The sequence below is a fragment of the Lagenorhynchus albirostris genome, chromosome X (assembly GCF_949774975.1).
Source record: "Lagenorhynchus albirostris chromosome X, mLagAlb1.1, whole genome shotgun sequence".
Taxonomy (NCBI): domain Eukaryota; kingdom Metazoa; phylum Chordata; class Mammalia; order Artiodactyla; family Delphinidae; genus Lagenorhynchus; species Lagenorhynchus albirostris.
Genome location: NC_083116.1, coordinates 49685052 through 49699284, shown reverse-complemented (window position 1 = coordinate 49699284; position 14233 = coordinate 49685052). Strand labels below are relative to the sequence as shown.

Below are 14233 nucleotides of genomic sequence, written 5' to 3'. Positions count from 1 at the left end.
ATTTAGCAGAGAACAGTATTTCCTAAATGATCATTTTTCAAACTATCTGCTAGCGCTCTCAATTTAAGTAATGGACACTGGCAGTTTCTGTGGAAAATGAAGAGGAAAAAGAGTAAGGGAAATCTCACTTTATCAAACAACTAACTAGACCAAGTATGTCAAACACATGCATTTTCATTTCACTAAAGAAAACAGGTTCAACAGAGCATTAAAGAATATATTATCACAGAGACAGGTCTATGCCAGCATATCAAATCAGGATACATCCAGGTTACCTTCCTGATTTATGGGTCCCACAGCATCCTTCTGCCAACGTTGAGTCCCATGATAAGAGAGGCAGATTAATTCTAAAGGCATATGTCATCCTTCATCTTCTCCCCCATTCTCCAACAATTATAAATAAGATACTAACATCCAAGGGACAATCAAATTAAGAGCTATAAATACAGCAGGCATGGTCTAGATCACAGTAAAACAAACCCAGGTCAGGCATCCCATGTTCCCTAAAATACAAAAAATATGACAGCCTGCATGTATTATAGCTCTTGGTCCCCCTACCCCCAAAAGCAGCAATTCCTGACTTTATATCCCTAGCTTCTTTGCCACTTGATCTTTGTGTTATGGGTTTTTTCTTTTACAAGCAGTCCACTTTTGTAAAATACCTTTGATAACTGTCTGGGTGCCTAACATTCATTCATTCATTTATTCATTTCTTAAAGAAATCTCCAGTTCCTTCAATTCTCCAATATATGTGTATTTTGATTTAATGTGGAATAAGAATAAATTGCTAGTCAGAATTATTGTTACTGTACTGCTCATAAGGAGAGTTAACATTAAGAATCTGATGACAGTATTTCAATACCTAAAATATGTTATGTTGTGTGGCACCGTCGCCATGAAAAACTAAAGCTAAACAGTACAGATTTTAATTTCTTTAGACATTACAGTGGAAAGGAGTCATTTTAAAACATTTTAGACAGCTAAAGATCACGGAGCATGTGTGTGAGAGGACAGTACCTCAGTGAGCATAATTATTTTCATTAGGGGACAAGGAGTAGACACAATCTTTTTTAAAATGTTCCATTTTACTGCCTCAGAAGTAATTACAGTAATCATGTGTTGTCTTTCATGTACCAGTATGACACTACTGATCCAAGATCAGTAGGTTAAAGGCTTTGAATTGTGTATCCAGAAGTGAGGACTGTCTTTTCACTGATTCATTGATGTGCTCTGACCCAGCAGCCCCTTGGAACATGTGTTTGCAAGGGCAAGGACTAGGGCCATGAGTGCAGCCTGTAGCCATGTAATTGAATAAAGCTAACCAGCCCTCACAGGGGTCAAAACTATGACATCAGCCATGGCTTAATTAGAAAAAGAGCCACAGGTAAATAACTAGCCATCAAGGTGCCTCATTAGTTTAGAAATACAGAGGGTATAATGCCCCTAAGAGTCTCATTCTAGGGAAAGCAGGAGCTAAAGGGAGCTCTGGCTTCTTTGTGGTTTTCTCAGTTGGTTTACAGATGATCCCAAGATAAGAAAATTTCAATATTGCAGCCTCTTCCATAAGAAGATAGGTCAGATCTCCAAAACTGTGGCAGATCAGCATTCAGGAAGTTATCTGCAACAGGTTCATCCTCTCAGAGGCCAGTTAGACCAAGGATTTTCAAAAATGTGGCCCACAGAACTCCAATGCTTAGTTTATTTCAACAAGCATTTAGTGAGTTCCTTTAAAAAAAAATGTGCCAGGTATTACATGTATTATGCTTTGTGTTGAAACCTTTAGGTTAAGTATGGCACCGTGTCTGTCCATGAGAAGCTAACTGACAGACACATATATATACATCTTGATAAAAATGTATAAAAAGGGTATAATAGGTTCACAGAGGGGAGGCTCTTAGAGGAAGCTATAAAGGTTAGGCAGACAGAATGAGGATGGGGTGGTTGGCAGAGGAGAAAACAAAGGCATTTGAGGAAGAATGTTCAGAATGAACAAAGGCACAGGTATGTGGAATAACATCAGAGAGGTGGGAGCAGATGGGGCCTCAAATAGTTTATAATTAAAATGTGAGCCAGGGCTTTTTTTCCCTAGAGTTTTTAACTTTACCTTTGCTGTGAAATTCATTTTCCCTATGGTTTAATTTCATAGAGGGAGTTTTTAAATTACAGTTCCCTTTCTCTTATCTCCAAATGATAGCAAGTACACATATTTGCAGAGAGAAATAAGCAGGTATTATTATTAACAATAGGATATTTTTTTTAAATGAGTAATTGCAGAAATTCACTGAGTCCAAGTATGTAGAGACAGAATCTGTGGGGTGATGCTGTGGAAGAATTAAAAAACCCTCCCCTCAAAAAATCTAATATTTGAAGGAAGAAGACAAACACAAATTACTGGATTATGTTGGATAAGGCAATGACCAAGGAAGAAAGTAGCCAAACTAAGGCGTTCAAAAATTTGAGTTTTTGTCTTCAAATGGAAGGAAGGGTTAAGCTAATATTAAATACCACCTCAATAATCTAGATAATTGTGACAAATCCTATCTATACTGACTGACCATGCCAGAAATGCAAATGACTGACAGAAAACCCCCTTATACTTATTTTAACTGTGATGCAGATATGGAATAATATAACAATATCAATGCTTTCAAATATTATTCTAGAGAAACACATAAACAAAATGTATATCCATACAATGGAATATTATTCAGCCTTAAAAAAAATGAAATACTGAAACATGCCACAACATGGATGACCCTTGAAAACACTGGGCTAAGTGAAAAGAAACCAGACCTAAAGGGCCACAGATTGTATGATTTGGGAGGGTTGAGGGGAAAATGAGGAGTGACTAATTAATGGGGTACAGAATTTCTTTTCAGGGTATAGTTTCTAAAATTAGATAGTGGTAATGATCGCACAACTCCGTAAATATACTAAAAACGTTAGAAGGGCGAATTGGATGGTATGTAAATTACATCTCTACGAAGCTGTGACTTTTTTTTTAATGTGATTTTTAGGTCCCTTCAGCGTAACCAACAGGCATTGTGCTTTCCCAATAGTCTGCTTTCCGGTCTACCAGCCTCGACTCCTTTCCCATCCCTGCCCCCAAATACTGACACGGATACGAAAAGGACGGAACAGGACAGCAATGAACAAAAGGCTCCATCTTGAAAGAACTAACGAGTTGCAACAAAACTTAAAGGAGACGCGATCCAAAGTGAACAAGATGAGGAGTGGCTGCGGTTGGTGACAAACTTTCATTTTGTTGGGCTATTATTTTTGTCTTAAGGGCAGAAACATCAGACCCCGGAAGTAAGCCGACTTCTGCGGGGCAAACACGGCTCGTTTTCCGGCAGGCACTGTCTTTACGGCCCATTTCAAAACGCAAACCGCTCGCTCTCGTGGTCCTACGTCACCACGTACTTCTTGCGTCACCTCGCCGGCCAATTCCCATATTCCCCCTCTCTTGGCAGTTGAGCCGGAGCCAGCCAGTTTACCTCCGACTACACCGCGCCGCCGCCAGCCTCTCTTCGGTGGACGCCAACAGCTTTGAGATAAGCAAAATGGACAACAGACACGAGCTCCCTGAGGGAGTCCTAATCAAAGTCACCAAGAATCTCTATGACGCCAGAAAAATGTTCATCGGCGGAATACCCCGCGATACCAGTAAGCAAGCTCTTCTTGAATACTTGGCCCAGTTTGGCGAGATAATGGACTTTACTATTAAAACCCATCCAGTCAGTGGTGTTCCCAGGGGGTTTGGATTTGTGCTTTTTAAAGATCATGGCACCGTTGAAAAGGTCCTCCAAGTCAAAGAGCACAAACTGGATGGCAAAACAATCGATCTTAAAAGGGCTAAAGCCATAGAATTTATATCTCTGCCAAGAAAAGTTTTTGTCGGAGGGTTGAATCCTCATATGTCTGAAGTAAAAATCAGAGAGTATTTTGGCGCATTTGGTGTGATTGAGAATATTGAGCTTCCAGTGTATAAAGGAACAAACAAAAGACGAGCTTTCTGTTTTATCACATATACTGATGAAAAACCAGTGAGAAGGCTGTTAGAAGCCAGGTACCATCTGACTGACTCTGGGTGGTGTGAAACAAAAATTGCACTCCCGAAAGAATATTTCAAGTCACAAAGCAGAGGAGGAAGAGATGTTCCATTTGCCAGGCTAGGCAACTACTGGGGAGGAAGAAGCTCCCAGGCAAACCCAAGTCCTTACGGAGCAAACCCAAATGCTTTTGGCGCAGACCCAAATGTTTGCGGGGCAGTTGGAGGCGGCGGTGGCAGAAGCCTTTCTACTGTTTTTGTGCCTGTTCCCTTCTCAACCAGTAATGAAGGGTTTAATTTTTCTGATCAAATGTATGGCAATTTCCCTAATGCCTACAATAATCAGCCAATTTTTAATACCTATGGTGGAGATTATTTGCTTGGCCATAACTATGGGATCCATGGGTGTGTAACTGCATTTACTAATTAAAATGTGCAAGTAAACGAAGCGGCTCCCTTTGGTACTGCTTACCAAGGATTTACCAGCTTTTCTGAAGGCAAAGAATGAAGCTACTGCAGAGCCACTCTGTCCTCGAAAGAAAAAGTTATGTTACTGAAATAAGAAATGACTGAATGACTGTTTAGTAGGACGTTGTCACTAACTTTTGAAACTGTTTACAGCTGTTTATAAGAACCAGTTTTTATTTTCCATAACCTTTTGACATTGGAGCAACAAGAAGATAACACAAGGATTTGAGACTTTTATTTTATGAAAGTTAATGTTTTCTCAGAAAATAAATGTTTACTAGCTTTATATGCAGCTCTATAGTGGCTTCTGTTCTGTGTTGGTATTTTGTTTTGTTTTTTTCGGTGAGAGGAGTGGGGGAATTTGGGGTCCTTTTTTTTGTTTGTTGTTTGGTCTAGGGTGGTGGTTTTGGGTTAGAACTATCATCCACATTCAGACCTTAAAGTTTCCCTTTAGATTTGCTATTCAACCAGGTCCTTCTTTCATTCAGCAAACATTAAGAGTTATTCTAAGACAGAAAGTATATTCAAAACAGGAGATTCAGAGAGAATCAGCCCCAGTGTTAAAAGAGGCAGAAGTAAACCAGGAAACACAATATAGTGTGGTAAGTCCTAAATAAGGCTTTGTGAAGGATGATGTGGTATTACAGACACAGGGCATCTAAAACAGGTCTTGAGAGGGAGTGGTCCAAGGTGGAGTGCAGTAGATAGGCCTTTGCCAATGGACTGTGCTAAGAAGAGAGAGAATACCAAGCAGACATGCAAAAGAATTGAAGCAGGAATTGAGCACACACTTTTGGAAGAGAGCAAAGAAAGTTTTTAAGGGCGGAAACAAAGTGCATATGGAAAATAAGGAAAAGGAGGTAGGCAGGGGGCTTGAGCATGTCTGCCAGAATCTCATGCAAGCCACATATGTAATTTAATATTTTCTAATCACATTTTTTAAAAGCAAAAAAAGATGAAATTCATTTTAATAATAAACTTTATTTAATATAAACAAAATATCATTTCAAGATATCAAGATAACTATTCATGAGACTTTTTACATCATTGCTTTGGTACTAAGACATTGAAATCTAGTGTGCATTTTACTTTTACACCACATCTCAGTTCAGACTAGCTACATTTCAAGTGCTCAATACATGTGGCTAGTGGCTGTCATATAGGATAGTGCAAACTTAAATTACAAAGGGCCTACATTACATGCTAAGAGGTTGAATTCTATCTTTAAGTCAATAAGGAGAAATTAAAGGATTTAAAACAGGGAGTTACATGAAGCAGCAAATATACATGCCTGACACTGAGCTCCATGCTAGGATTCGAATATCAATGAGACTCAATCTCTGCCTTCAGGTAACTCACTGTCGAGAAGGAAAGACAGACATGAAACCAAGATTCTGGTGGGACTAAATTTAAAATGTGAGGAGGGGACTTCCCTGGTGGCGCAGTGGTTGAGAGTCTGCCTGCCAATGCAGGGGACACGGGTTCGTGTCCTGGTCCGGGAAGATCCCACATGCCGCGGAGCAGCTGGGCCCGTGAGCCATGGCCGCTGAGCCTGCGTGTCCGGAGCCTGTGCTCCACAACGGGAGAGGCCACAACAGTGAGAGGCCCGCGTACCGCAAAAAAAAAATGTGAGGAGGAAGTCAATTTTACTTAGAAAGAATCATATGTATTTACTCTCCTTACTAGAATACAAATACCCTGAGGCTAAATATATTGCACTCTTTTCTGTATTCTCCTTAGCATCTAGCAAGCTAGATAGCTTGATAGCAAACTACAGCTCTTGCACAGAGTAGGAACTTAAAAACAAATATTGAATAATGACAGAGGAGCAAAACTGAGAAGCAGATACAGTATTATGAATAAGAGAAAGAAACAGAAGGAGGCAACATAAAACATGAGGTAATTATTTTCATTTTTAGTAGGAAATGTTTATTATTTAAATATCTGAGCAAGTTGTATTCCTTTAATGGTGGAGGAATTTTAAATATATAAATACACTTTGTTAAAAATATGGAGATTAAATGGAATAATAGATGTGAAACTGTTTTGAAAAGTTGAAATAACTGTACAGAAATCAGGTGTTATACACACACACACACACACACACACACACTCCAGAATAGGCTTGCAATGGAGATTTTGATGCTTATTGCCCTTTGGTACTACAGTATATTATATCAAACTGCAGTTTGAAAATACCAGGAGATCAATCAACTGAGTTAATTTAAATATTGTTCCACATAATGTTTTCTTTTTAGAAAACTCTATAAAAATAGGTATGCTCTGTTGCCACAAAGTAAAAGCGAATCCCCAGGTAGGCTAATAAGAAGATTCACAAAACTAAATGGTATTATGCAATAGTTGAAATCATGAATCTGTCTGTCTGTATGTATCCAAGACCAAGGACAAACATACAGATTCCTCCAACAGAAAGTATTTAGGAGGAATCGGCTTTAATTTACCAGAGTTAACTTGATGAAGCTAGGTGATTTTGATTAAGAGCTTTTGTTACTGGTCCCACTGAGAATTGACTTGTCTATTGAGCCAGAGAAAATATAGCTATATCCACATTTGGCTTTTTGAACTAAGGAATTAAACTAAATAAAGTTTCAGCCAATTCAGAATCAGTGTAGCAGATGTTTTGATATTTCAGTTTTAGAAATTATATAAATTTATTTTTTCCTGTTCCAGCTGGTTCATTTGTTGATTAAGGTTAAAAAATTCAGTAGAAAACAAGTAGGGATTGGTTCAGATTTCAGCATGTAAGTTCAGCAAATTAGCTTAAATTCATTTTTCATGTGGAGGTCTTATGCTTAGTTCAAGGAATTTAATTTAGTTGTTAGAAATTAGGTTATGCAATGTCAGAGTTATGTCAAATCAACTATTTCTGATCACAGTGGTCCTATTAACCCTCAGACAGCTATGCATGTGTTTATGTATATGTATGTATTTAGATGCTATCTTAAAAAAAAATAACATGTGAAAGTCCCAGTTCAAGAGTTTGTTATGGTTCTTAGGATAATGGCTAAGTCATATTTTCATTAGGTCTGGATTGACTGTAGAAATGCTTATGTAGCAATAATTATAAGCCCTAATGGCTGACCCAAATTGAAACAGCCAAGTTTAAATTCCTGACATTAGAAATGGATATTCTAGTAAGACTAGTTATTAGTCAACTTTATTCTTCTCAGAGTTTGTATGCTACTGGTGTTTACATCTCCATATTTGAGGAAACTAGATTTTTGAGAAGAGCAAAAGCTGTTAAAGAGTGAGAAAATAGGACTTATAAAAGAAATTTTTAAGGGGACTGGGTTATTATAGAGAAAATCTGCCTGAGGGATAATTAAACACAACCCTTTAACATTTTGAGTAGCTCCTAAAGAAAAGCGAGTAAAGCTAGATGCAGTTTCTGAGGTGAGTCAAGCTGGAGTCTATAGTTTTGTTTTTCAGGAAAAAGACATTTAAAATTATGTCATGACAGTGTAACTAATTCCAAATACATATTATCTATGGACTTAATGGAATCCCCATTTCTGAATATACTTAAAGGTAAAACTCTATTGTCTTTGGTCTAAATCCATGGTTCTCAAACCTGGCTTGTCATAAGAATTCCTTAGAAGGCACTGGAAAAAAATTCCTGCACTCTATAACTCCTGGGAAACTTTATTCAGTAGGTCTGGTTTGGAGCCAGGAATCTATTCTATAAAGCTCCTCACTTGGATTCTAATGATGAATCCCATGGATATAACTAAATAGAAGTCCAAGATCAAGATGCTGGCAGACTTGGTGTCCGGCACTGGCTTCCTGGTTCAAAGCTGGCTATCTTGTCACTGTCCTCACGTGGCAGAAGGGTTAAGGGATCTTACTAAGGTCTCTTTTATAAAGGTACTAATCCCACTCCTGAGGGCTCTGCCCTCATGATCTAATCACCCCCCAAAGACCCCACCTTCAAATTCCATCAACACTGGGGATTAGGTCTCAACAAATGAATTTGAGGGGAAACACATTCAGTTTATGGCAGAAACCTTTTAACCTTCAGATTCTTAATTCTGTGATAAGTGTCATATGAAGAGCTCATTCAACTCTAGGGCTTTATGACTGTAGGGTTAATATTCACATGAACCAGTCAGTTTTTTTTGTTTGTTTTTTTTTTGGTTTGTTTTTTTGCGGTACGCGGGCCTCTCACTGTTGTGGCCTCTCCCGTTGCGGAGCACAGGCTCCGGACACGCAGGCTCAGCAGCCATGGCCCACGGGCCCAGCCACTCCACGGCATGTGGGATCTTCCCGGACCGGGACACAAACCCGTGTCCCCTGCATCGGCAGGCAGACTCCTAAACACTGCACCACCAGGGAAGCCCCGAACCAGTCAGTTTTTACTTCATATATACCCCAAAGATCCTCAACTGTATAAGACAGCATCAGTTAAAAATTTTTACAGTAGTCCTTAAAGCATATTTCCATTGAATTTAAGTTATATGAAAGATCAAACATCTCTTTTCAGAGAAGTAGAGGAGACCCCTCTGCTAGTTAACACACTATGATACAGTAGTATTGTAAGGCATGCAATATTTTTTTAAAAGATGGACCTTGGAGATGGAATTGAGCTTAGAAAATAGTAAAACTTGTAATTTATGGAATAAATTACATTTTCTATAAATTGTCTCTTTTTTTTCCTTTCCCCCAATCATTAGGTTTCTCACTTGCTAATTCTACAATCTGTATCCTTACAAATACATGGTAAATCTTCCCAAATGTCTGCTGTGAAACTAGCCCTGAAGTGCAGACAAGATTCTATATTTTATGTTAATGGTTGCTTAGAATCCTTTTTAGTGATACATAGCTTTCAAGCATCCTTTATATAGCCAAGGGTCCAAGTTGTGAATAAATGTTTGCCACTTCTAGAAATATATCATAGCCAAAAGCCTATCCTCATACTATGGAAGGGAGCTCTGATATGATGATACTTGAGATGAATGTAGTTGGTTTCCTGAGCTGATAAAAATCCCTTAATATCCATTTATTCAGTATAATATGTTTTACAATCACTGTTGACATTGAAAGACAGTAACTGATAGGTGTTAATTAATTCCTCTCCATTTACACTTTTCTATAATCTGCAACATTTTTTCTTACATGCAGAAGTGTGTGAAACGGGGACTTTAACAAATAATAGCTGTCAATTTTGCTAGCTATAGTCCTTGCTATAAAACTATAGAATTCATTGATCTGTAAAAGAACTATGATATAAAATATATTAAAGGATCTATATAAATGCAAATACAACAAAAAAATACAATTGATGTTTATGGATTTTGAGTCTTAAATATAAGTAAAAGCTCTGTAGACTACTAGACACAGTCCAATAAAATGTCAAAATGGTTCCCTAAGGGAATCTGAATGATGTTCCAGAATACCATTTTTAGTAGCCCCCACTGTTCTTTGATACTCCCTGATTTGCTTGGGGGAAGGGTTGTCACAGAAGTGCTAAAAAGGCACCTAAAAAAATAAAACGATAAGCATATATTGCTTACAGGGAAAAGACACATGGTAGCTCTCTCCAAAATTTTTCAGCTGAAATTCACTTTTGTAATTACATTTATACAGTCACATGAACACACAGGACTTGTAACTGATTATTAAAACCTTAAAAAAGATTTCATTTGAAAAGAATAAATAACCACTACCACCTAGTATTTACAGATTACTGTAAGGTCAACATCTTTGGAGAAAACTAATCAGCTAATAGCCATCCCTACTCTCTACGTAGATGAGTTTTTCTTCCATACAGAGAGAAAGAAAGATTTGAGTAATTTTCCTAGCCCTTGGAGGCAATCAGGGACAAAATTGAAATCTGTTTGCCACGCCTTATATCAAGCAGTAGAGTAGGCTGATTGATTCGTTCTCCCTAGTCTCACACTCTAAAAAACAAACAAACAAAAAGAACGCCCCCCCCAACAAAAAATAACAGTAATAATAAAAATAATAGTAACTACCATATTCCAAGTACTGCCTATTTGCCAGACCTGCACTGGATGTTTACATGTGTTATCTTATTTAGTTTAACCTACACAATGACTATTTGAAGAAATATATAATTGGTTATACTACGTAAATAATGAAGCCATAGTTATTTGTATATAAAAACACAGCTAGTCAGTGGCAGGCTCAGGCTGTGAATGCAGCTCTTTCTAATTCTCCAGGGCCTGTATGCTTTTTCCTGGATGACACTGCCTCTCTCAGCATAACATCACATGCAAACTAAGTCAGACTAACACTTTCAAGGTCTTCTAAGAAAACATATTCAAGTAAAGATAATAAAGTCCAGAAACATATAGATTAAACATAAAGTGGTTAGGACAGAAGGTGAGATGGCAGTGGTAACAAGAGTAAAAATAAATTGGAGAACAAGAAAACTACTTTGAAATGTAAGTAAAGGATACATTTTCAAATGGTGAAACTGCCATGACACTCAGTTTTTCTATGAAAAATAATTAAGTTCCGAGAAAAAAAGATAATACAGTACTCTTGATGCTTGGTCCTGAATGCTCAACCGACCAAAAATATACTATAGAAAAACGTGTTGTGTTGGTATAAAGAAAAAAAAAGAGAGGGGACACAGCACCAAAATTAGGTTTAAAGAGACTAATCCTTTTGTCTGGTATTAGGAAACTTCATCTTTAAGCTTTGTCAAATATTATTTTCAAATATTCCCAAAATATAAATGGAAAATGGAGAGCAAATTTGTGAAAAGTTGGAGGGAGAGAGAGCAAATTGAACTTTTTTCTTGATGTTGCATTTAGGAAACATTCCTAATTCTGATATGTGAGCCTCTTTATTGAGTATCTTTACCTTTTCGCTATATCTTAAAATAATGATGGTAAAAACTGTCTAGAATAATGTCATCACCAACTATACCAGCTTATATGTTATTCCTAACTGGTATTCCCACCTATTTATAAAGAGGTGACTCTTAAACCACATTAATCTGTGTTTACATCAAGCTGGACCCAAAGCTAAGAATTTTTTTTGCCAGGTAATTTTTTTTTTTTTTGCGGTATGCGGGCCTCTCACTGTTGTGGCCTCTCCCATTGCGGAGCACAGGCCCCAGACGCGCAGGCTCAGCAGCCGTGGCTCACAGGCCCAGCCGCTCCGCAGCATGTGGGATCTTCCCGGACCGGGGCACGAACCAGTGTCCCCTGCATTGGCAGGTGGACTCTCAACCACTGCGCCACCAGGGAAGCCTGCCAGGTAATTTTTTAAAACGACCTCCACTTATGTGTGCACTTGTGCATGTATGTGTGTATAAAAAAGCTTTATTCCAAACCTGAAGTTTGCAGCAGATATTGGATTAGATGACGTTTCCTCAGTGAAATACAGAACACAAAAAATGTCAGGAGAGGCTAGTTTTAGAAGCTAGAGACGGAGTGAATTAAAATCCCTGAACAGGGACTCAGAAATCTCTTAAGACAACAACTACCAACAGCTAATGTCTTTAGAGAACACCTTCCCCCACAAACTGTGCTAGGATAGAAGAGGGGAAATGCTATAACAAAAAAAAAAGGGGGACTTAATTGAAGCTGAAATATTCCTTCTGCCACTGAGTCACCTTGGAAATAACAAATGAAGTAGATGGAGGGAAAAAAAACCCATATCTGTGTGTATCCTACGTGAACATATATATAGCAAGGCATAGAGAGATGTGTGTTTGTATATACATATTCATAAACACAGAGTTTCCTAGAGGACTTCTGAACTCTCAAGAGCCTGTGCAAGTAATGTCTATGATCTAGGAAAAACTCATATTCTTGAAAATGAACTGAAAAGAGAGACTTGCTTTTTATCCACCAACAATGTGCTGTCTTCAAAGCCAAGGTCCTATATGGACTTTGAGGTTATCAGGAAAAGTATTATCTGTTCCTGTTGCTTTAGAGAGTACCATGGGAGAAACAAACCAGGGAGATTCAGGTGGGAAATGAGAATCAGAGTAAGTTTTACATTAAAAAACAATATTGCAATAGAAGGAGCATTAGACACTACAGAGTAGTAAAAGAAACTGAAACCAAACTTAGCTATGTGACATTTCATACACAGTATGAGCAAAGATTCAATTTTGAGGTTTTAGGTAAATGCACAATTAATTACATGCTACAATTTGGGTCATTCATAAAGATAGCCTTTGAAGTATACTTAAAATAAAAATGTTGCTTCTCCATAAACACTGTTCTAAACAATTATCACAAGGATCCATATAAAACTTCCAATGTTTTATTTTGGTGGTGACTACAGTTATCCACAGAGGTACCTCCACCATGTCTATGGCTTGAAGCTACAAATGTCATTGCCAGCACCCTCAAGCCATTTGGGCATTTATTCAGTCTTTAGTAAGTGACTTCTGTAAACAGAGTTCTGGACTAGGAGTCTGTGTGTGTGAGAGAGAGGATGTGTGTGTAGAAAGAAAGAAAGTTAATAGGAAGGAAACAGAAGCACAGTTCCCACAGAGGCACCCCGACATTATGACTAAAATGAATTCATCACTGGATTACAAACCACTGAAGAAATAAGTAGCATTATCATAATAATAAATAAATAAACAGCTGAAGACTGGGATAATCCCTGATAAAGTTACAGGGATTGCTACAGTTAGAAAAATCATCATTTGCAGCCATCATAGTAAAGATTGATACAGGCAAAAATTATCAATGGGTACTAAATCTGGAAGGGCCAACTTGATCAGGCAGGAGTAGGATATTTTCATGGTCTTAAAATATCTTCCTAACAGATTACCAATTATTTGCAAGAAAAAAATAATAACTATACCATTGAGAAATTAGCCACATTTCATCTAAATGATAAAATTAGCAACACCGATAAGGTGCAGATGTACATTGTGTGTCTAGGGATGTGACACTCTAGGAAGGACATATCATTTATGTAGTAGTCCACCCCAGGTTGCATAACCCGAATCTAATCATCAGGAAACAAGAGGCAAACTCAAAATGAAGAAGATTATTATTTTTAAAGCCCTGCCTTCTTCAAAGCTGTAAACGTCTTAAAAGACAAAAAAAGGCAGAGGAACTGTTCCCAACTAAAAATACATGATTGGATAAACTGAAAAAGTCAGAACACAGTTGGACATCTCATTCTTAGCAAATACAGACTGAAATATTTACTTTCCAGTGGTTCAGAAAAAGTGTGTGTGTGTGTGTGTGTGTGTGTGACAGAGGAGAGAGAGAGAGAGAGAGAGAGAGAGAGAGAGAGAGAGAGAGAGAGAGTAGGGGGAAGGGGATGCAGGTATTCCTTATACTATTCTTGTAACTTGTCTCAATGTTTGAAATTATTTCCAAATAAAAGTAAAAACTGAGTGAATTTAGTATCCCACTTTTTCCCCTCCCCAACACACTCACATACATACAAAGTGTTGATTTTTTTTTATACTCTATAACTTGTTTGGTTGCAAGTCCACATCTGCCCAGAAACCTAAACCAGATACTTGGAAATGTTATTTCAGTTATCCTTTAGCACTATCAGCAAATCTATCATCCACGACTTTAGGATGCTTCTGTAGACAACGACAATATCATCAAAATATCAGTGTTCCCTAAATCAACTCATAAATATGTAATCCATTTAAAATACCAACAGGATTTTAACTAGACATGCTTATTCTAGAGTTCATATGGAAAAATAAGCAAATAATAATCATAAAATATTGAA

At 37.7% G+C, this 14233-nt stretch overlaps 1 protein-coding gene across 1 annotated transcript; it reads left to right on the top strand.

Moving 5' to 3' along the window:
* The first annotated feature begins 3635 nt into the window (after positions 1 to 3635).
* On the top strand, positions 3636 to 4481 carry LOC132513963 (heterogeneous nuclear ribonucleoprotein D-like). Its single transcript, XM_060138609.1, has one exon. It carries the CDS (start codon positions 3636 to 3638, stop codon positions 4479 to 4481), a length of 846 nt encoding a protein of 281 aa, XP_059994592.1.
* Positions 4482 to 14233: the final 9752 nt, after the last annotated feature.